Here is a 19,883-nt window from a genome sequence, read left to right as displayed (position 1 = left end):
AATATTGTGAAGAGTCTGAAATTAAATATATACAATATTTGTTGTTGTTATGTATATAAATTGGATAAATAGATCACCATTTGTATTAGTATTAAACAACTGATAAGTTAGTAGATTATAAATTGGATAAGTTGATTACATATGCATGTTTGCACTTGCGTCCCTCTTTTGTGGGCTCTTGTGGTTTTCTCATTACAGTTGAAGAGCCCATTGGGCTTTACGTAATTTGTCGTTTTACTGTCCGAATGCTTTACCAGTTTTTTTCTTTCTTTTTTGCTTTACAGTTTTTATTGTTTGGTTGTCTTTAATGAGCGTCACTGTTGGAGCTTGAGAAGTAGGCCTGGGCGTTCGGGTACCCGTTGGCATTCGGATCGGATTTTTCGAGTTTTCAGATTTTCGGGTTTACGCTTCTAGGTCCCATACTAAAATTTTATTAGTACGGGTCGGGTTCGGATAATAACACTTCGGGTTCGGTTCAAAATTGTATTGCATCATAAAACCCTTAAAGTAATCATATATCGTACGGATTCGGATTATATCGGTTTGGTTCGGATATAACCAAAGTAAAAAACAAAAAAATTGAAGTAAAACATAAAGAAAAACATCTAAATTAAATAAAAATTAATCTATCACATATAAAATTGATAAAATAACAATAAAATGTTAAATCAAGCATGAAAACAAACATCATTTGTAAACAATATGTATTGACTTATAGAGAGTAGACTTTTTATTTCAATGAGCAAATTATAAAATACTTATTTATAACTAATTGTGTACTTAAAGCATTTATTAGAATTTTAGTATTTATTATTATATATAATATTACCACAAATATTGAATTTAATAATTGGAATACTTATATATATTTCAAAATATTTATATTGACTATTAATTTCAGATTTTTCGGGTTACCCGTTCGAGTTCGGTTAATAACACTTCGGGTTCAGATATTTTTTGTACCACCCTACAAAACCCGTTCGGGTATTTTTACGTTTCGGGTCGGATAACGGGTCGGGTTTTTCGGTTCGGGTTCGGTTCGGATTTCGGATTCCGGATTTTATGCTCAGGCCTATTGAGAAGGAAAAGAAAGATCCAAAAGAGGCGAAAAGTAATGGTAAGATGAAGAGTGTGGCTTCGATTCCCGCTAACTACGTATCCATTCTTCAGCTTCAGGAGCATTGGATTAAGGAGAAAGAGCGGAAACAGAAGGAAAGAGAGATTGTAGAGAGAGGCGTGAAGGAGAAGGTTAATGGACAAGGAAGGAGAGAAGAGGCCACAGAGGAACCAAGGGCGAAGCTCGAGAAAGAGGGTGTAGAGGTCTCTGCGATTGTGAGCAAGAAGGACGAAGATTCGAGAGAGAGAAAGAAGAAATGGTCTAAGAAGAAGGTGAATAAGAAGAATCAAGGTGGGCCTGTGGAGAAGGTTGTCAAGTGTGGATCGAACAATCCGGTGAAAGAGGAAACTCAGGGAGAAAAAGTAGTTCAAAACAGAGAGAATGCTGCTTGTAACTCGATCGGTGTAGAAACTCAGTTTAAGCAGCGAGTAGAAGAGGGAGGAAGAGATAGAAAGGCCAACGGAGATGTGAGATTTAACAGCGAAAAAGGTTATTACAGAAACCAGAAACATGATTGGTCGTCTACACGTGTTATTAAGGCAACAAAGACTATGGTGCGGGTGAAGAAAGGAGAGAATGATGCAACTGGTGGTGGTGGGAATGGCGTCTGAAAGCATTAGGTCCAAAGTTTAGGGTTTGATTCATGTCTTTATTGTTGCATTTTAGTGGTGTATATAATCTTAGAGCATCTTTATGGTTCCATTTAACTGATGTGCTCACATCTGTAAGTACTAGTCTATGTGACTACCGCTGAATCTGAGACCAACTATTGAAAGACACTTTTTTGTTAATTAAGCCTGCCATTATGGTTGAGTTTGCACTAAGATTTACTTGTTACATTGTCTCTTTCTCTAGAAGTACTTCAACAATCTTGTCCATAGCTTCACGGTTTGTTCCTTATGTGTTCCAAAGCTATCTCGTACTATTGGAGAGAAGATTCCAAGTCGAAAATATAAAAAGGACTTGAGTAATATCAAAGCGACTTGGACCATACTACTTCATAACAAAAAGGAGATTTTACAGATCCCTTCACATAAAAATTTTGACACTTAAAATTGGCTTTAATCTTTTACTTATCTCATTATTAAACATTATTCAATCTTTCTTCTCAAAGAAGAAACATTAACAGCCGTAATAATTAAGTCATAGCTTGGGAGATTAACTATAGCTGTTAAAAGACGCAATGTCTAGGAAGACAAAACATGGAACATATAAATTTAGCAGTTGTGGGCGAGGTATTCAAGGGCCAATTCGCGCGGACTCTTCCCTGACATCAGCTCGGTCATCGCTGGCGGTAAAACCTTCACGGTTACTGTCCATCCTTCCACGTCAGTCCCGTTGAGTGCGAGTGCCTTCTCTTCTGCAAATTCTCCACGGAGAGTCACTGTAGTACATCTATTGCTGATAGCATTGGTATCAGGATGTCTGGGCACATCCACGGAACAATGGATCATGAGCATACTTTCTGAACACAGCGTGAATATCCAAATTGTTCACATGAGGTTCAGGGGAGGTGCTGTACCAACCAACCACAACGTCACGCTCACTGAAGCTCTCGAACATACGAAGCATTGACTTGTGGTGGGTCTGATCAAAAGACCATATGGAATCCTCCTTGAAAAGCACTGCGCAGCTGTTGGTGACACTAACGATACCACGGTGCCTCCAGCCGAGAAGAACACCGACACCACGCCTTCCCGTGTTTTTAACGACGCAATGGTGCTTGTGGAAGATATTACGCAAGACAAGTGGATGAACCACCACCTTCTCGATCGTCATTGGTAACTCGATTTCTATGGGAAACTTCCGATCTTTTACTTATCTCAAAGTTGCCTCTTTGTCTGAATTTTTATTTTATTTTTGTAAAGTAAAGCTAGATTTCTTTTTTTTTTTAACGACAAGCAAAGCTATATTTCTAAAATTTAGTTTAATGAAGAAAGGATAATTTCTAAAAATCTAACTTATTATCATAAAAAAAAAAAGAATATCCAAAATTGGAGCGGATTTGAACAGCTCAGATACGAGATCACAACTCACTCAATGTTTTTTTTTAATTAATTGGGGAGCAAGCTATGATAAACATCTTATTAATTATATCAGAGATAATACCCAATAAATAAGGAAACTGAGGTATACCGATTTTATTTATTAAAAAGAAAAAGGAAAAGATAAAAATAAATCTACCTTATAAATCAAGAACCCTAAAGGTTACAAATCAAAGCAGACTTATCGTATTCTCATGCCTCTTCCTCCTAAACAAAGAGCCCTAAATTTTTCTTCCTTCAGAACCGATGAACGAGAATCATCATCAGCGCTTAGGACCAGTACCATGGACGAGGACAGTATGGGCGGAGAACGTCGATGAAGAGCTGGCTTGTTTGAAGGAATGTCTTAAGCTATATCCAAAGATAGCTTTTGATACAGAGTACCCTGGGATCATGCACCGGACATACCTACACTCATCGGACGATGATTGCTACAAAACCATGAAAGTTAACGTGGAATCGTCGAAGCTGATCCAGTGCGGCTTCACTTTGTTCAACGCCAAGGGAGAGATCGGCGGTGTGTGGGAGATTAATTTTTCAAACTTTGGCGACCCCTCGGACAGGCGCAACGAGAACTCGATCGATTTTCTTAAGAAACACGGCGTGGACCTGAACAAGATTAGGAACGAAGGAGTGGATATGTTTAAATACAACTTTTTCCCGAAGCTTTTGAATGCCCTCTACTCCCAGAAGCACGTGGACCATATCGAGTTCGTCGCGTTCCAAGGAGCGTACGACTTTGCGTACGTCCTGTCTATTCTCAACTATGGAAAATTACCGGAGACTCGAGGGGAATTTGCATCAGAGGTTGTGAGAGTCTTTGGCGAAGTTTACGACTTGAAGGTGATGGCTGGATACTGTGACGGGCTCGGTGAACACCTCGGTTTATCTAAACTAGCTCAGCTTCTCAATATCCCACGCGTGGGAAGAGCGCACCATGCAGGTTCAGACAGTTTAATGACCGCTCTTGTGTTTATCAAGCTCAGACATGTGTTTGAAGACTCTAAGTTTGCTAAAGGGATGCTCTATGGAATTGGGAAAAGAATGATGGTTACTGCCACCACCACCACAGCCGCCATGCCTTCTTCGGTCTCTATGCCTATGATGTGCCAGCAGAATCTAGTTTCATATCCTTCTTCGGATATGATCTTCCATAATGGTTACATGCCAAGCTATGATCATAATAATCAGGTTCTCTTCTGGAACCATTTAGCTGTTCCGTGGATGTCTTATGATAATGGTATGTATGTCAATCAGCTTAATCATGTACCGTCTAGCACATTCGCATACCCGTATCAGGCACCGTATGCTGCTGATTACCTTGGTCAGCTTCCGGATTTACTACAATAATTATTGCTAGTTTGAGATTTTTTTCCAGCTTTTAGGACTTTTTAGATGGAACTGGGATTTTTTTTTGTTTTATTTTTCTAGCATTTGCAACTTGCCTTGGTTTTCTTTAATATTGATGGGTTGTTTACTTGGCTTACTCTATCAACTGGGCATGCTTGTCTGCAATCTGTGATAAATAAAACCAAACTATTCTACATATCTTTCATGAATTATTGTTTTTCTTTCTTCCTCCATACAAATATCATATATTCTGCACATTGTGTCATCCCTGCTCCAAATGGCTATAATAGTAGGTTGCTAGTGCTCTGTATGAAACTTGGACAAATTCTAGCTAGCATATATATAAGCTAGTGACTAGTCTAAAACCACTACTTGTTAGGTGTGCACTAGCTAAAACTCAATCAAGAATCATAATGTTGGATTGTGGAGAACTATAGTTTCTACTTAATTCAGCAGAAACGTTATCCTAGTTTACATTCCTGGGGAGTGGCCAGGAAATTTTGAATTGAACCTTTGGTGCCTGCATCGACGTTTAGATAGATAGTTATGCGTCTACCTGTCACAGTCAAGCTGTAGAAGCACGGTCAGTATATTTGTTACGGAATGCATTCATAGAAGTGTGTGAGTAATAGGAATTTACTGAAAACATGTGAGAAGATGCGTATTAGTTACTTTATGTTTGTTGTCAACCTCCACTCTTGTATCCTTGATACTGTCCCTGGTACGTAGCTCTACTGCCACAACATAGTTATGTTCATATTCCGCAACATTCGATCTCACAGACCAACCAGGAAACAGTGTAAAATCTTTGCCATACTATTAAACTGATAAACTGAATCTGCATGTATATTTTGTTTTCGAAAAGACAAATAATAATTTGAGAAGTCCACTGAAAATCGAAAAATTATCATAAAGTTTTTATTACATTAACATATAGTCTTTAACCAAAGGTTACGAGCGGTGATGTTTACGTAAAACTGCACCAAACTCAAACAACCAGCGGTTGTCACTCCTCCAAATCTCAATCAGCTCCGATCAGATCCAAACACCACTCTCGATCCAGCATGAGACGACTTCTTATTTCGTCAATGTTTTGATTTGGTTTTGAGCTCGGAATCATTGAGTAGCTCCTGATTTCGAATTGGTTGGAGCTTGATCCCCTTGTCGCATTTCACTCCATTTTTTGAGCTTAATTGGAACTCAGATTCGTTCATGTTGAGTTCCTTTCTTTTATGTGCTTGTGTTTCATTCTGCTTTGGAAGATGTTGTATTTGAATATAATTATACGAATATGGTGTAAATTATACAAACTAAGTGTTGTATTTAAGTAAAATAAGATTTATAAATAAATATAAATGATATTTACATGTCACAATAATAAAGTTTTATCATAAAGGGGAAATAAATAAAATTCATTGATATCAAAATAAAGAAACTATTTTATAAACAAAAAATAGATGAAACAATCCATTTAACAAGTGTATACAACCAATAGCGATTTATTCAATTTGTTTAATAAAATACAAAAAATATTAGACTGCTAATATATCTTCCATCTTTTTAGTCAAGCTATAAAATTTTGGTGAATACGAATAATATGATGGTTGAAATATACTTTTGTATCATCCTCTAATTATACACTTTCCATTCAAACTCTAAGTGCACCTAACAAACTTTATTCACTAAATAGGCATGTTTGTATTTAATTTAGATTATTAAAAAGCCGTAACGAGTTTTTCATGAGTAAAATATTCCATGTTGCACAACAACATAATGACACACATGTAAATTTTACATTAGCCGAGTTAATATTAATAAAACAAAGTTGAGTCCTTTTCAACTTAAGTATGAAGTATAAAATCATGCACACCAAACACACTTTTTCTCTTTCAGTCCCATCAACACTTCTAGAAAATCTCATAAAAACAAGATTAAGCTTGGCTGTTTTGTTGGATATTATACCAGTGAGCAGTTTGAGAGAGTACAAGCAAAGATGATCTTTATGCTCTTTAGCGTAATGACGATGTTATGGTATTCTTTTATGGAGAAACAAAAACAAGCTAAATACTCAAAGAAAAAACAAATAGCAATCATATTCTATTTCACTATTTCTGCCACTTCGTTCGTAACATTGGCCATGATCGACATCCACTTCTTCATTAATCTCTTTAAATGTAATTGTTAAATGTGTTTAGAAATTGATGAAATAAAATTAATGAGTATAAATAAAACACATCAAATAAAATAGATTCATTCCTTGTAAAATTTGTTACAGAATAATTTCTTATGTTTTTTGTTTATTTATTTGTGGAATTTATGTAATAACTATTACATTTCATTAAAGTTAAATGGTAAAAATAATTTTAGAATTGATGGAATAAATGCATTCATAGTGCATTCTTAAATTCACTTATTATACTATTTGTTGCTTTTTATCAATAGAAAGTTATGTAATACAAAAAAATTCCAATTCTCATTTTTGTATTTTTGGTTCATAGAAAACCTGACATGGAATAACCCCAAAAGTTTTTTCTTAAAATTCATCAAGGCGCATTAGTTCAGTCGGTTAGATCGTCGTGTTAATAACGCAAATGTCGCATTGAAAATCCAGCAGCCGCCGCCGGATTGGATAAGTGAATGAATTTGACCACCACCGCCAAATCAGACGCAGTTTTATTTTTATATTTTTCATATTTCAAAAAACATCGGTCGCGCACGCCGCCGATTTCGTATTTTCTATTTTTGTATTCTGTATTTCAGATCTTATTTTAATCATATAATAATTAGTATTATCTCTGAGCGGGCATACTATCTTTTATTTAAATTGAATGGGTTGTATTTGTTTTGAGCTCTCGAATCCGACCAAAATTGAGAGGATTTCTCTATTGGTCGGATTTACGTCTCTGTTGGCGCTTCACCCGATTACTTGAGCCGATTATTTGGAGCTTGCTTTGATTGAGTTGTGTTATGCTTATAACATCTCCAATCCAACCTCAAATCTTCAAATTTTGAAGTTTTTGTCATTTCAACCCAACTTCAAATTCTCAAATTTTGAAGTTTTGAATAGTGACACCTCAAATTTGAGGTTTTACTATTCAAAACCTCAAAACTACTATTCATTTTCTTTTAAGTCTTTACAATTATTTTCTTACGCAAATACATCTACTAACTCTATTTAGAATAACTTAAATACACCAAAATAAAATAAATTGAATAAATATTACATAGTATTAAAATAAAATTCACACAAATAGAAGTATACATTAAATAAAGGTCACACAAAATTAAATACATTAAACAAACTTAAGATAAATTAAAACAATTATAAACATTTAAATATACATATCTTACGAGTGGTACCAAAATACTGGAATTTATCGGCTAACCGGTATGTATGTTTTTATTATATATGTAACTTATATATTTTTTTTTTATATAATACTGTAATATTGTGTGTTGTATAATATATTAAAAATATGTTTTATATGTATTTGTGAAGTTTTATCATTATTACTAATTTTTGTTAATGTCAAAGACTATAGTGGAAATAAATAAATTTTTAAGAATTTTTTTTGAGGTTTCATGGTTGTAGTAATCAACCTTCAAATCCTTATTCTGAGGTTTTGCTCCCTTTTGTTGGGCTATAATTAATTATCTTCGTGTTGTTGGGCATACATTAAAAATGACACGCTGTTAGTTTGTAAAAACCTAAAACGTCATGTAGTCTAGATTTCCATAGAGCCATCGTCTTTCGACTTCTCCGGGAAGCAATTCTTCAAACTTTCCGGGAAAAAAGAAATCGCATAATCATCGGTTTGCTTTCGTCTACCGATATATACAAAAAGTCACACCTAAAAAAAGCGCGGGTGAAATCAATTTAATAAGCTTCTTCTTCTTCTCTCTGCATTCTTTTCTTCCTCCTAGAGCAATCGAATAACCCTAAACCCCACTCAACGAATCTCCATCTCCACCTCTCTGCCTTCGCATCTCCTTTCCCTCTGCACATATAAAACCACGATGAGTATTATAATAAACATCGATTCGTTGTCGAGTATTGCCGTCGAAGAAGAAGAGGAATTGATCTGGTATGGCGAGTACCAGCGGAGGAAGAGGCGGCGAGGACGGGAGGCCGCCGCAGATGCAGCCTGTTCGTTCTCTTTCCCGGAGGATGACTCGAGCAGGGACGATGATGATGATTGAGCCTAACGAAGACGAGAGCATCATCGACAGCGAGCTCGTGCCTTCTTCGCTTGCCGCTATTGCTCCTATTCTTCGTGTTGCTAATGATATTGAAGAAGATAATCCAAGAGTCGCTTACCTCTGTAAGATTCTTCTGACTCCTTCCTATCAAAGTGTTGTAGATAAAAGAGTTTGAGATTAGCATTGTGGTTAACTCTCTTAATCTTTGCTAGGTCGCTTCCATGCGTTTGAGAAGGCTCATAAGATGGATCCAACATCAAGTGGGCGAGGCGTTCGTCAATTTAAAACCTATCTATTGCACAAATTACAAGAGGTATATATATATATATATATATCACTTGATTGATTGGCATGATGTTCTATTCGATGGATTTGAGTATCATACAGTTGATCTCAGCATTTGGATTCAAGTTCTTGAATATTTGTTTGTTGTTGTTGTAGGAGGAACCGACGAGTGATCCGAATGAAATTCAGACGTACTATCAGAAGTTCTATGTGGATAATATAGAAAATGGAGAAGGGAAAAAGACACCGTGAGTGTATCTTCTCTTCTTAAGATTTTGTAATCTCAGTGATGTCTCTTTAACTTTTTTTCTGTGTGTGTGTGTGTGTGTCTATCTAACTTTGTGCATTATAGGGAGGAGATGGCGAAGCTGTACCAGATGGCGACTGTCTTGTATGATGTTCTGAAGACTGTGATTCATCCAGCAAGAATTGACGAAAAGGTTGATTAGTGTTCCCCTACATCCCTGTATGATAGATTATCCTTAGGAGTGTCTTTGTGTGGCACTTGACTTTTTTTTGATTGTTGGAATGTAGACCCACAGGTATGCTCAAGAAGTTGAAAGAAAGAAGGATCACTATGAGCCCTACAACATTCTTCCACTGGATGTTGGAGGAGCCAAAACCGTTATAATGGAACTCCCTGAGGTTGTGTATGCAAATTTTGCTTACTTACTTGAGATTTTCATCAGATATTAGTCGTTCTGAGCTCTTACCGATGTTTTTCCATTAAAATTTAGATTAAGGCGGCCATTCGTGCTGTCTGTAATGTGCAAAATCTTCCTCAGCCAAGAGTTCCTTCAGCCTCGACTAAGGCAAGCGAAGTGGATAGGGAAAAGGCCAGAACTTTCAATGACATTCTCGAGTGGCTTGCTTTGGTTTTTGGTTTTCAGGTATTAGTTTCTTTCTCGCCAGTTTTAGTCTGTTTAAGTTCTTTATAATAAAAAGTGTCTTGATTAAGTTTCCTATTTTTCATGGTGAAAGAGAGGAAATGTAGCTAACCAGAGGGAGCATCTCATACTGCTACTTGCCAACGTTGATGTGAGAAAGAGGAATCTCGAGGATTATGAAGATGTAAGTACTCTGTGGGTTATCACAAAGCTTCCTTTTTTTTCTGGAGGATATTACACACAAATTACTAACTACAAATAAAATATAGGTGAAGCCTAGCACCGTGAATAAGTTGATGGGAAAATATTTCAAGAATTACAAGTCATGGTGCAACTATTTGCGGATGGAATCATATCTCAGGTATCATAATGATCATCTCTTAGATAAATAAAGTTCTTAACGCTCTTGGGACTTCGAAAAGCTTTCCTTTACATCTCTTCGACCCTAAAGTTTCTATTGGTGGATGGTTGGTAGGTTTCCTGCAGGTTGCAATGAACAGCAGTTGAGCCTTCTGTATATTGGCCTTTATCTTCTCATATGGGGTGAAGCATCGAATGTCCGTTTCATGCCTGAATGCCTCTGCTACATATTCCACAATGTAGGTTCTTTTAGTTAGACAATCCTCTTGTCTCTGTTTCTGTGACTAGCAAATAGCGCACACACCTTTAAAATGTGTCTCTAGTTATCTAAGAATATTCTGTGATTTGCTTGGTAATGATCTGATATACAAAAATTGAGGAGTCTTGTGATGATGATTGCATATGTGTAAATTCTCCCTGAGATTTTATAAGGAAAAGTCCTTTGCTTTGTTCTCATAATATTATGTTGTAAGATTATATGTAACCATGTTTAAAGAAATGACTTTCTTGTGAAGATGGCGAACGAAGTCCATGGAATTCTGTTTAGCAATGTGTACCCTGTAACTGGGGAGACATATGAGGCAGGTGCACCTGACGATGAGGCATTCTTAAGGAATGTTATAACACCAATTTACCAGGTCCTTCGCAAGGTATGTCAGTTTCTGTTCTAGCTTTCGTTTTTCCCCTCACGTATTAGTTCACTAAGAAGACCAGGTCGTTTTGTGCGAAATAGGAAGTCAGGAGAAACAAAATGGGAAAGGCAAGCCATTCAAAATGGAGAAATTATGATGATCTGAATGAGTACTTTTGGTGAGTAAACTCATGCTTGATCTGGTGTTATATGTTTTAGTCATGTGTTGTTATCTGAGCAAATTCATTTTACCGTTTCATAGGGATAAGAGGTGTTTTAGGCTGGATTGGCCAATGAAACCTGAGGCAGATTTTTTCATCCACACTGATGTGATCTCACAACGTCCCAATGAGGTTTTAATTTTTCTTAGTACTATTTTTTTAATCTTTATATTTAACCTTGACATTTTGACATTTTCTTAGTACTAACTTTTATTAATTGCAGAGGCACGACCCAGTCTCTCATGGAAAAAGGAAACCCAAAACTAATTTTGTTGAAGCTCGAACGTTTTGGAACCTCTATCGAACTTTTGACCGAATGTGGATGTTCCTTGCGTTGTCTCTACAGGTAGAGTTTAATTTAAAATTCCCACTCTACTTCTGCTCTGTTTGATAAATGTATGTAGTAATTCTATGATTTTTTAGGTCATGATAATTGTTGCATGGAGCCCATCAGGATCTATTCTTAACATATTTTCTGAGGATGTATTCAAAAATGTGCTGACCATTTTCATCACTTCAGCGTTCCTTAATCTTCTACAAGGTAACTTCTAACTCCGCTTCAGATTGACATTACCCCTATGCTGAATATTAATGCCCTATTGTCGTTGTTTGATGAAATGAAGCGACATTGGACGTAATTCTTAGTTTTGGTGCTTGGAAGAGCCTAAAGTTTACCCAAATTCTGCGGTACATCACAAAGTTTTTAATGGCAGCCATGTGGGCCATTATATTGCCAATTACATACTCAAACTCGTTGCAGAATCCAACTGGACTAATAAAGTTCTTCAGTAGTTGGATTGGGAGTTGGCTTCACCAGTCGTCGTACAACTATGCTATTGCATTATATGTCTTACCAAATATTTTGGCGGCTGTGTTTTTCTTACTCCCACCTCTGCGTAGAATCATGGAGCGATCAAATATGCGAATTGTTACATTTATTATGTGGTGGGCTCAGCCAAAACTGTATGTTGGCAGAGGAATGCATGAAGAAATGTTTGCACTTTTCAAGTAAGATGATGTTTATTCATTGTAGTTTTTGTCTCCATTTTCCTTATTATCCTTTTTCTCATGCATCCTGCGAAAAAGTTCAGCAAGTCATCGTTTTCTGGATACATTACTAATATAGTTTTGCAAATTGTTTCAATATTGCACACCGCTCATGGTACGATACATTGATTACAAGTTAGTGTATGGTTCATGATCAGCTCTTTTTAATTTATGTTGTTTCAGGTATACATTCTTTTGGGTCATGCTGTTACTTAGCAAGCTTGCATTCAGCTACTACGTGGAGGTGAATTAGCTTGTTATGCTGATACTTATAAATCATCTTTTTCTTTCTACTATTGAGTGTATACTCTCATGTTTACCGCTAGTAATATCCTCATTTAGTATCCTAATCCTTTACTAATTCGAGAGATTGTAGTCCTATTTATTATCTAGAACGAGCGATATAGGCATATCTTGTTACAGTTATATTTTAACATGTACTTTTGTTGATGATCCCTGGACAGATATTACCACTTGTCAAGCCAACGAGGTTAATATGGGATATGACTGGCGTAAATTATCAGTGGCATGAGTTCTTTCCAAATGGTAAAGATCATTTTACTCATCGTGTCCTTATTTACTGCTGGTAACTTCTTTTCATTCTAAACTATGCAGCCACTCATAACATTGGTGTAATAATCTCCATATGGGGTCCGATTGTCTTGGTAAGTTATTTTTATTAAATAAATTGGCAAGAACATCTCTTAACACCCTGAAATTTGATTGATATTTAGGTTTATTTTATGGATACGCAAATATGGTATGCCATATTCTCCACTCTATTTGGTGGGATTTCTGGAGCTTTCAGCCATCTTGGGGAGGTAATTTTTTCGTCTTCTCTTTTGTTAATACTATACAAACATGTTTCTGATTCCTTAGGTTAAAACCCTACATTGGCCAAAGTTTTCTTAGTTATTTTATCTCCATTTGTGTGTGTAGATACGTACACTTGGAATGTTGCGGTCCAGGTTTAGATTTGTTCCATCTGCGTTCTGTGGTAAACTGACACCATTACCTCCAGGCCATCCAAAGAGAAAGCATTTGGTACTTATCATACATATAAATTTAATTGTTAAGAAATTATACGCCAACTATTATCATATTATGGGTGATAAATGTGAGTAATGCAGGAGGAAACAGTGGACGAAAGAGATATTGCGAGGTTCTCACAGATGTGGAATAAGTTCGTATACACTATGCGGGATGAGGATCTGATCAGCGATAGGTTTGAGGAATTCTTCTATAATATAGACTCATCACACTAACCCCTTAAGTTCATTTAAGAAATTTACTCATGTATTATGCTTGTTTTTGTTGTGTAGGGAAAGAGATTTGCTACTTGTACCTTCGTCTTCTAAAGATGTTACTGTTCTGCAGTGGCCTCCTTTCTTGCTTGCTAGCAAAGTAAGTTATGCAGATATCTATGGAACATCTTCGCCTTGTCCATTATCTCTTCTTGATGATTTGTTCCTTTTTGGTGAAAGATTCCAATAGCATTAGACATGGCTAAAGATTTCAAGGGAAAGGAGGACATTGACTTATTCAAGAAGATTAAAAGTGAATACTATATGCATTATGCAGTGGTTGAAGCTTATGAATCGGTGAGGGACGTCATATATGGTCTTCTTGAAGATGAATCTGATAAAAGGTGTGTGTTTGCTTAATAATTAGAGTTTACATCAGATTTATGCATTCTTAACCTAATCTACGCCAGTACTAACTATATACTACTGCTGTCTCCTAATCTATTTAGGATTGTAAGGGAGATTTGTTATGAAATTGATGTTAGCATTCAACAACATAAATTTTTAAGTAAATTCCGGATGATTGGTATGCCTTTGCTCAGTGATAAGCTTGAGAAGTTCTTAAAAATCCTGGTAACGTCAATATATTTTTCTTTTCTCGTTCAATACCAATACTTTTTTTTTGTGTGTTTTTATTATTCGTCCTACTCAATGAAATCTGGTCGTGCTGACAGCTAAGTGGTGATGAGGAAGATGAAACTTACAAGTCTCAGATAATCAATGTTCTCCAAGACATTATTGAAATCATCACGCAGGATATTATGGTTAACGGTCACGAGTAAGTCTTGATCGTTCATATATGAAAGTTTGGCTCATTTTCCATGCAACAAAAGCTACTCTGTTTTTTCTTTCTAGTTTTTAACAATCTTTATAATGAATTATGAGCTTCACTATGAAATATTCATTTAACATGGCTTGTCTTCCTACCTGTAAAATCCTTATAAAAAACTTCAATATGAACTATTCGTGTAACATGCTTTGCCTTCACACCTGTAGGATTCTTGAGAGGGCTCATTTTCAGAGTGGTGATAATGATACGGACAAGAAAGAACAAAGGTTCGAAAAGATAAATCTGTATAAGCAGGACGCGTCTTGGAGGGAAAAGGTAGACATTTGTTTCTGTCTAATGTTAAAAACCAACCATGTCTTCTACCTTTTGGTATCATTCTTTCATTCTTACTTTGTAGGTTGTAAGACTTTTGTTACTTGTGACTGTTAAAGAATCTGCAATTAACATCCCTCAAAATTTGGAAGCTCGTCGTCGTATGACATTCTTTGCAAATTCCCTGTTCATGAATATGCCAGATGCTCCTCGAGTCCGTGACATGCTATCGTTTAGGTACATGTTTGAAAACCTTGGCAAATCAAAGTGATAGTGGTCTTTGACAAGTTCTAAGCAACATTTTTTTTCCACATTTGCGCCTAGTGTCTTAACTCCTTATTACAAAGAAGATGTTCTCTATTCGGAAGAAGAATTGAACAAGGAAAATGAAGATGGAATATCTATTTTATTCTACCTACAGAGAATATATCCTGGTGAGTTTCTATTGGTGCCTTTGTACGTCTTCTATAACATGTTTTGAGATTTACCCAATGAAAGTGTATGTTCAACAGAGGAATGGTCGAATTATGTCGAACGTGTAACTGATGTCAAACGGATTTTTTCTGATAAAGAAAAGACAGATCAACTCCGTGAATGGGTATCGTTTAGAGGCCAGACCCTTTCAAGGACAGGTATATGCTATCAGAATGTTGTTGGCTTTGTACTTATACGTATACGATTCTCTTCTGCCGCTAAATGTACTGAAAATCCTTACTATTTCTAGTTAGGGGAATGATGTACTACAGAATGTCTCTCGAACTTCAATGTTACCAGGAATACACTGGAGAAGATGGTTTGTATTTCCTCTCCATTCTCAGTATTGAATTGTTGGAAAATTAATGTTGCTTGGAGACAAAATTTTGTTTAAAGAACTCTATTTTTTTCCCTCTTGCAGATACCCATGATGGCTACCTTTCCTCAGCATCAAATGAAAATTTTATGAACCGCGCACGAGCTCTTGCAGATTTAAAATTCACGTATGTAGTGTCATGCCAAGTCTATGGAAACCAGAAAAAGTCAAGTGAGGCCAGGGATCGAAGTTGTTACAATAATATTTTACAGCTCATGCTCAAGTAAGAAAGTTGCCACTGTTTGAAATCAAACCTTCATGCTTATTCTTCTAGCTTAGTTTTAATTTTATACATTATTGTTAGGTATCCATCCTTGCGTGTTGCCTATATAGATGAAAGGGAGGAGACAGTCAATAATAAATCACAGAAAGTATTCTACTCCGTGCTGCTCAAAGGTGGTGACAAATTAGATGAGGTAAAATAAGGCAAATATTGTATTCATAATGAGGCCTTAACACATATGATAGTAACGTAATTGCTATGAACCTTGTTCTTTGTATTTCTTAGGAAATATATCGTATCAAACTTCCCGGCAATCCTACTGAAATTGGCGAAGGAAAGCCTGAGAATCAGAATCATGCCATCATTTTCACTCGTGGTGAAGCACTTCAGACCATAGACATGAACCAGGACAACTACTTTGAAGAGTCTTTCAAAATGAGAAATGTGCTACAAGAATTTGATGAAGGTCGTCGTGGCAAGAGGAATCCAACAATTTTGGGTCTTCGTGAACACATATTTACTGGAAGGTATGAGATTCCTTATACGTTTGGTCGTTGTTGATGTTAATAAATATGTCTCCACCTTTTTTGGCACTATAACATCCTTGTGTTTCTTAATCTACCTTGTCTGATTTTCTCTGATTCCACAGTGTTTCATCACTTGCTTGGTTCATGTCGAATCAAGAAACAAGTTTCGTTACCATTGGCCAACGTGTTCTGGCAAATCCTCTGAGGTATTCTCATATCTTGTGACAATGGAAAAGATCCTTCCTTTGTAGCTTCGAGTTTGACTTCACAAGTAGCAACAGTCTCTGCGTCATCGAATCTTTGTATAACTTGCGTTTATTTTACAGGGTGCGTTTCCATTACGGCCATCCTGATATATTTGATAGAATCTTCCACATCACAAGGGGAGGCATTAGCAAGGCTTCAAAGATAATAAACTTAAGCGAAGATATCTTTGCAGGTAGAGAAGAGGTCTTCACAAACATTAAATTTGCTTAGTTATTTGTGATGGCTAATCATTGGTAACATCCAGGGTACAATTCAACACTTCGTGGGGGTTACATCACGCATCACGAGTACATCCAAGCAGGGAAAGGGCGTGATGTAGGGATGAATCAGATTTCGATCTTTGAAGCCAAAGTTGCGAATGGTAATGGAGAACAGACACTAAGTCGTGACGTTTACCGACTTGGACGCCGGTTTGATTTTTACAGGATGCTCTCCTTCTACTTCACCACTGTTGGTTTCTATTTCAGCAGCATGGTATGCCTAATTGAATAGTTACTTCCTCCTGTAGTGTTCAGACGAGTAAAAACATGTCTTGTTCTGTGTTTCAGATAACGGTGGTCACAGTATATGTGTTTCTTTACGGGCGTCTTTATCTGGTATTAAGCGGTTTGGAAAAGGAGATTCTGCAAAGTGCAACAGTACATCAGTCCAAAGCCCTTGAGCAGGCATTAGCAGCCCAAACTGTTTTCCAGTTAGGTTTTCTGATGGTTCTACCAATGGTTATGGAGATTGGCCTAGAGAAAGGGTTCCGCACGGCCTTGGGTGATTTCATCATAATGCAGCTTCAGCTCGCCTCCGTTTTCTTCACGTTTCAGCTGGGAACAAAAGCACACTACTTTGGGAGGACGGTTTTGCACGGAGGTTCCAAGTACAGAGCAACTGGTCGTGGGTTTGTTGTCTTCCATGCCAAGTTTGCGGAAAACTATAGACTATATTCGCGAAGCCACTTCGTCAAGGGACTAGAGTTGGTCATACTACTAGTAGTCTATCAAGTTTATGGGAACTCGTACCGTAGCTCAAGTCTTTACCTATACATCACGTTTTCAATGTGGTTCCTGGTGAGTTCTTGGCTGTTCGCTCCGTTTATATTCAACCCGTCTGGGTTCGAGTGGCAAAAGACGGTGGACGACTGGACTGACTGGAAAAGATGGATGGGGAACCGCGGTGGCATTGGAATCGTGGTTGAAAAGAGTTGGGAATCGTGGTGGGAATCAGAGCAAGAGCATCTCAAGCACACTAATTTAAGAGGAAGGGTTCTCGAGATTCTTCTCGCACTGCGTTTCCTCCTTTACCAGTATGGCATCGTCTACCACCTCAACGTCGCTCATCGCGACACAACATTTCTGGTATATATAGTATTCTTGTCGTATACTTTCCTCTTTTAAGCTTTTAAAAAATGCCAATAAGTCTGAACCTTTCTTCTTTTAAAGGTTTATGGACTCTCTTGGGCGGTTTTGTTGTCAGTTCTCCTCGTCCTAAAGGTAAGAATGCTCCAAGAAACAAATCTGCTAACTATATTTAGAGATAGTCTACACATTGATGATATGTTTTGTTTAATCATTGAACAGATGGTATCAATGGGAAGACGAAAGTTCGGTACAGATTTTCAGGTTATGTTTAGGATTCTCAAGGCGCTTCTCTTCCTCGGTTTCTTGTCAGTCATGACTGTATTGTTTGTAGTCTGCGGCCTTACGATCTCAGATCTATGCGCTTCATTCCTAGCTTTCTTGCCTACGGGCTGGGCCATTCTTCTTGTAAGTTCCTCCGTTCCACACAAACTCTCTCAGCTTTTTCTTTTGTATAGTCTTGTTAATCTGTTTGGTGTTGTGTTTTGAAAGATCGGGCAAACGCTGCGTGGCGTGCTAAAGGGAATAGGAATATGGGACTCGATTAAAGAGCTAGGGAGAGCGTACGAGTACATAATGGGGCTTCTGATATTCACACCCATTGCGGTTTTATCTTGGTTCCCGTTCGTGTCTGAGTTTCAAACTAGACTGCTCTTTAACCAAGCCTTTAGTCGCGGTCTCCAGATCTCTATGATCCTCGCAGGAAAGAAAGACAAAGAGACACCTTCTCTCTCCAACAAAAGTTCTATAAATTAATTTATAATTTTTTTTTAAAAAAAATCTGTATATTTTTGATGCATTTTTATTTAAAACTAAAAAGAATACTGAATTTTAATGTATATGAATTGATTTAATTTTATATTGTTTTATTCAATTATTTAGTGTATATCTACATTTTAGGTGTAAATAACATCAAAATATTTAGAATTGTTTAGAAAAGATAGAGATATAATTTACTGTGAATAAAAAAGTATACAATTTATTATTTATATTTATATACGTCTGTTTATTAATTATGTTTACATTAAGATCATATATTTTATATAAAGTTTTTGGGAAATTTTATCATCTTATCAAATTAGGAAATTAAAAGTTCATCCTTCTCTCTCTCTCTGTGCTAAGAACGTCTTCTTCTCTTCTACATACACTCTAGAAAGGTAACTCAACATCGAGAGAAAGTCAGAAAGCACCATATAGACCAGACGAAACCTCCCTCCTTCTCTCGGTAGGTACACGCATCTATTTTAGATAGCTTTCTTACAATCAGATTGGTTTATCCAAGACTGTGAAAGAAAAAGGTATTCGTAGATGCAGTCGTAGGAGATTAGGAGGTCCTTCTTTCATGCCACAATTGGTAAAAGCTAAGGCCTTTCCTGAAACCCATAACGTTATAAGTCCTTTACAGAGCCTTGCAGTTTGATTTCAAGATTTGTTGAGTCTCTCTTGTCTTATTCTACGGTTTGTTCTTGCAAGATTCTAGGTCTTCTTTATTGTAATTGTGCATGTGCTTTTGAGATCATAAATGAAATCACTTTGATTCATGTTTATCTTTTTGGTTTACAGTTGTTAGTTACTGATCCGAGGAAGATGCAGCATGGTGGGAACAAGAGTGGCAAGTCCTCCACCAATGTATGGGCTAACAACGCTAGTCTGGTAAAAACAATGGCAGCTTTAGATGAGTTCAAATCTGGATTCCCGTCTAAGGGTTTAGCAACCGTGTCTAACAAATGGTGGGGGACAGGCGGACAACGCCAAGATGCTGGACTAGAGATTACTGAAGAAGATGGAGGAGATGCCAAGGACGAAGTAGCAGCTTCTGAGAAGCAGAGTTCTTTGCTAGATGTGAGGAAAAGAATAGCTGAAGAAGGAAGAGAAGCTCTTGAGCTTGGTGTCAGTCAAGGGTTTGGTTCCAAAAGACCAAACAAGAGAGATCAGCATCTTCTGTCTCAGATCTTTGGGTCTTCACTACCGAAGGATTGGGTTACTGAGTCTTCTTGAGTTTGTTTTATATTTGCTTAGAACAGAGTTCCTTCTTGAATTAGTTATCTGTGTTATTTGTGATCTCTAAGTTCTTTAACTCCTCTGCAACTATGTACTATGTTTTGGTGTTGAAAGGATGAA

At 36.9% G+C, this 19,883-nt stretch overlaps 5 protein-coding genes across 7 annotated transcripts; 4 read left to right on the top strand and 1 right to left on the bottom strand.

The window, feature by feature from the left end:
- Positions 1 to 1,081: 1,081 nt before the first annotated feature.
- LOC106310299 lies at positions 1,082 to 1,902 on the top strand. Its single transcript, XM_013747537.1, has one exon. It carries the CDS (start codon positions 1,123 to 1,125, stop codon positions 1,726 to 1,728), a length of 606 nt encoding a protein of 201 aa, XP_013602991.1. The 5' UTR covers positions 1,082 to 1,122; the 3' UTR covers positions 1,729 to 1,902.
- Positions 1,903 to 2,334: 432 nt separating this feature from the next.
- Positions 2,335 to 2,896, bottom strand: LOC106309395 (26S proteasome non-ATPase regulatory subunit 7 homolog A-like). Its single transcript, XM_013746422.1, has 2 exons — positions 2,580 to 2,896; positions 2,335 to 2,512 (listed from the first exon to the last, which is right to left on the bottom strand). Exons 1-2 carry the CDS (start codon positions 2,894 to 2,896, stop codon positions 2,335 to 2,337), a joined length of 495 nt encoding a protein of 164 aa, XP_013601876.1.
- A 444-nt stretch (positions 2,897 to 3,340) lies between these two features.
- Positions 3,341 to 4,653, top strand: LOC106310871 (probable CCR4-associated factor 1 homolog 1). The gene is given in 2 exon segments (XM_013748105.1): positions 3,341 to 4,499; positions 4,501 to 4,653. Coding segments are annotated over 2 exon segments (1,113 nt in total). The 5' UTR covers positions 3,341 to 3,408; the 3' UTR covers positions 4,523 to 4,653.
- Positions 4,654 to 8,289: 3,636 nt separating this feature from the next.
- Positions 8,290 to 18,557, top strand: LOC106311876 (callose synthase 7-like). The gene is made up of 40 exons (XM_013749198.1): positions 8,290 to 8,834; positions 8,925 to 9,025; positions 9,154 to 9,245; positions 9,350 to 9,437; positions 9,532 to 9,642; positions 9,735 to 9,887; positions 9,979 to 10,068; positions 10,154 to 10,245; positions 10,360 to 10,483; positions 10,760 to 10,894; positions 10,978 to 11,054; positions 11,138 to 11,228; positions 11,320 to 11,442; positions 11,520 to 11,637; positions 11,720 to 12,104; positions 12,327 to 12,387; positions 12,608 to 12,689; positions 12,759 to 12,808; positions 12,878 to 12,964; positions 13,083 to 13,187; positions 13,274 to 13,368; positions 13,466 to 13,547; positions 13,628 to 13,791; positions 13,897 to 14,020; positions 14,122 to 14,225; positions 14,444 to 14,552; positions 14,635 to 14,786; positions 14,874 to 14,983; positions 15,062 to 15,181; positions 15,274 to 15,342; positions 15,445 to 15,622; positions 15,704 to 15,815; positions 15,908 to 16,149; positions 16,272 to 16,355; positions 16,476 to 16,588; positions 16,661 to 16,890; positions 16,965 to 17,762; positions 17,847 to 17,897; positions 17,985 to 18,170; positions 18,255 to 18,557. Exons 1-40 carry the CDS (start codon positions 8,600 to 8,602, stop codon positions 18,516 to 18,518), a joined length of 5,787 nt encoding a protein of 1,928 aa, XP_013604652.1. The 5' UTR covers positions 8,290 to 8,599; the 3' UTR covers positions 18,519 to 18,557.
- Positions 18,558 to 18,842: 285 nt separating this feature from the next.
- Positions 18,843 to 19,874, top strand: LOC106310780. Of its 3 annotated transcripts, none has more exons than XM_013747999.1 (2): positions 18,843 to 18,987; positions 19,326 to 19,855. In XM_013747999.1, the coding sequence occupies exon 2, from the start codon at positions 19,350 to 19,352 to the stop codon at positions 19,758 to 19,760; it is 411 nt and encodes a 136-aa protein (XP_013603453.1). In that variant the 5' UTR covers positions 18,843 to 18,987; positions 19,326 to 19,349; the 3' UTR covers positions 19,761 to 19,855. The 3 variants fall into 3 exon arrangements, with proteins under 3 accessions (XP_013603453.1, XP_013603454.1, XP_013603452.1); XM_013748000.1 differs by having other exon boundaries at positions 18,869 to 18,991; positions 19,326 to 19,872; XM_013747998.1 differs by lacking the exon at positions 18,843 to 18,987 and adding an exon at positions 19,004 to 19,116 and having other exon boundaries at positions 19,326 to 19,874.
- The last annotated feature ends 9 nt before the right edge of the window (positions 19,875 to 19,883 follow it).

Source organism: Brassica oleracea, chromosome C8 (assembly GCF_000695525.1).
Source record: "Brassica oleracea var. oleracea cultivar TO1000 chromosome C8, BOL, whole genome shotgun sequence".
NCBI classification, from domain to species: domain Eukaryota; kingdom Viridiplantae; phylum Streptophyta; class Magnoliopsida; order Brassicales; family Brassicaceae; genus Brassica; species Brassica oleracea.
This window is presented reverse-complemented; position numbering and strand designations above follow the sequence as displayed.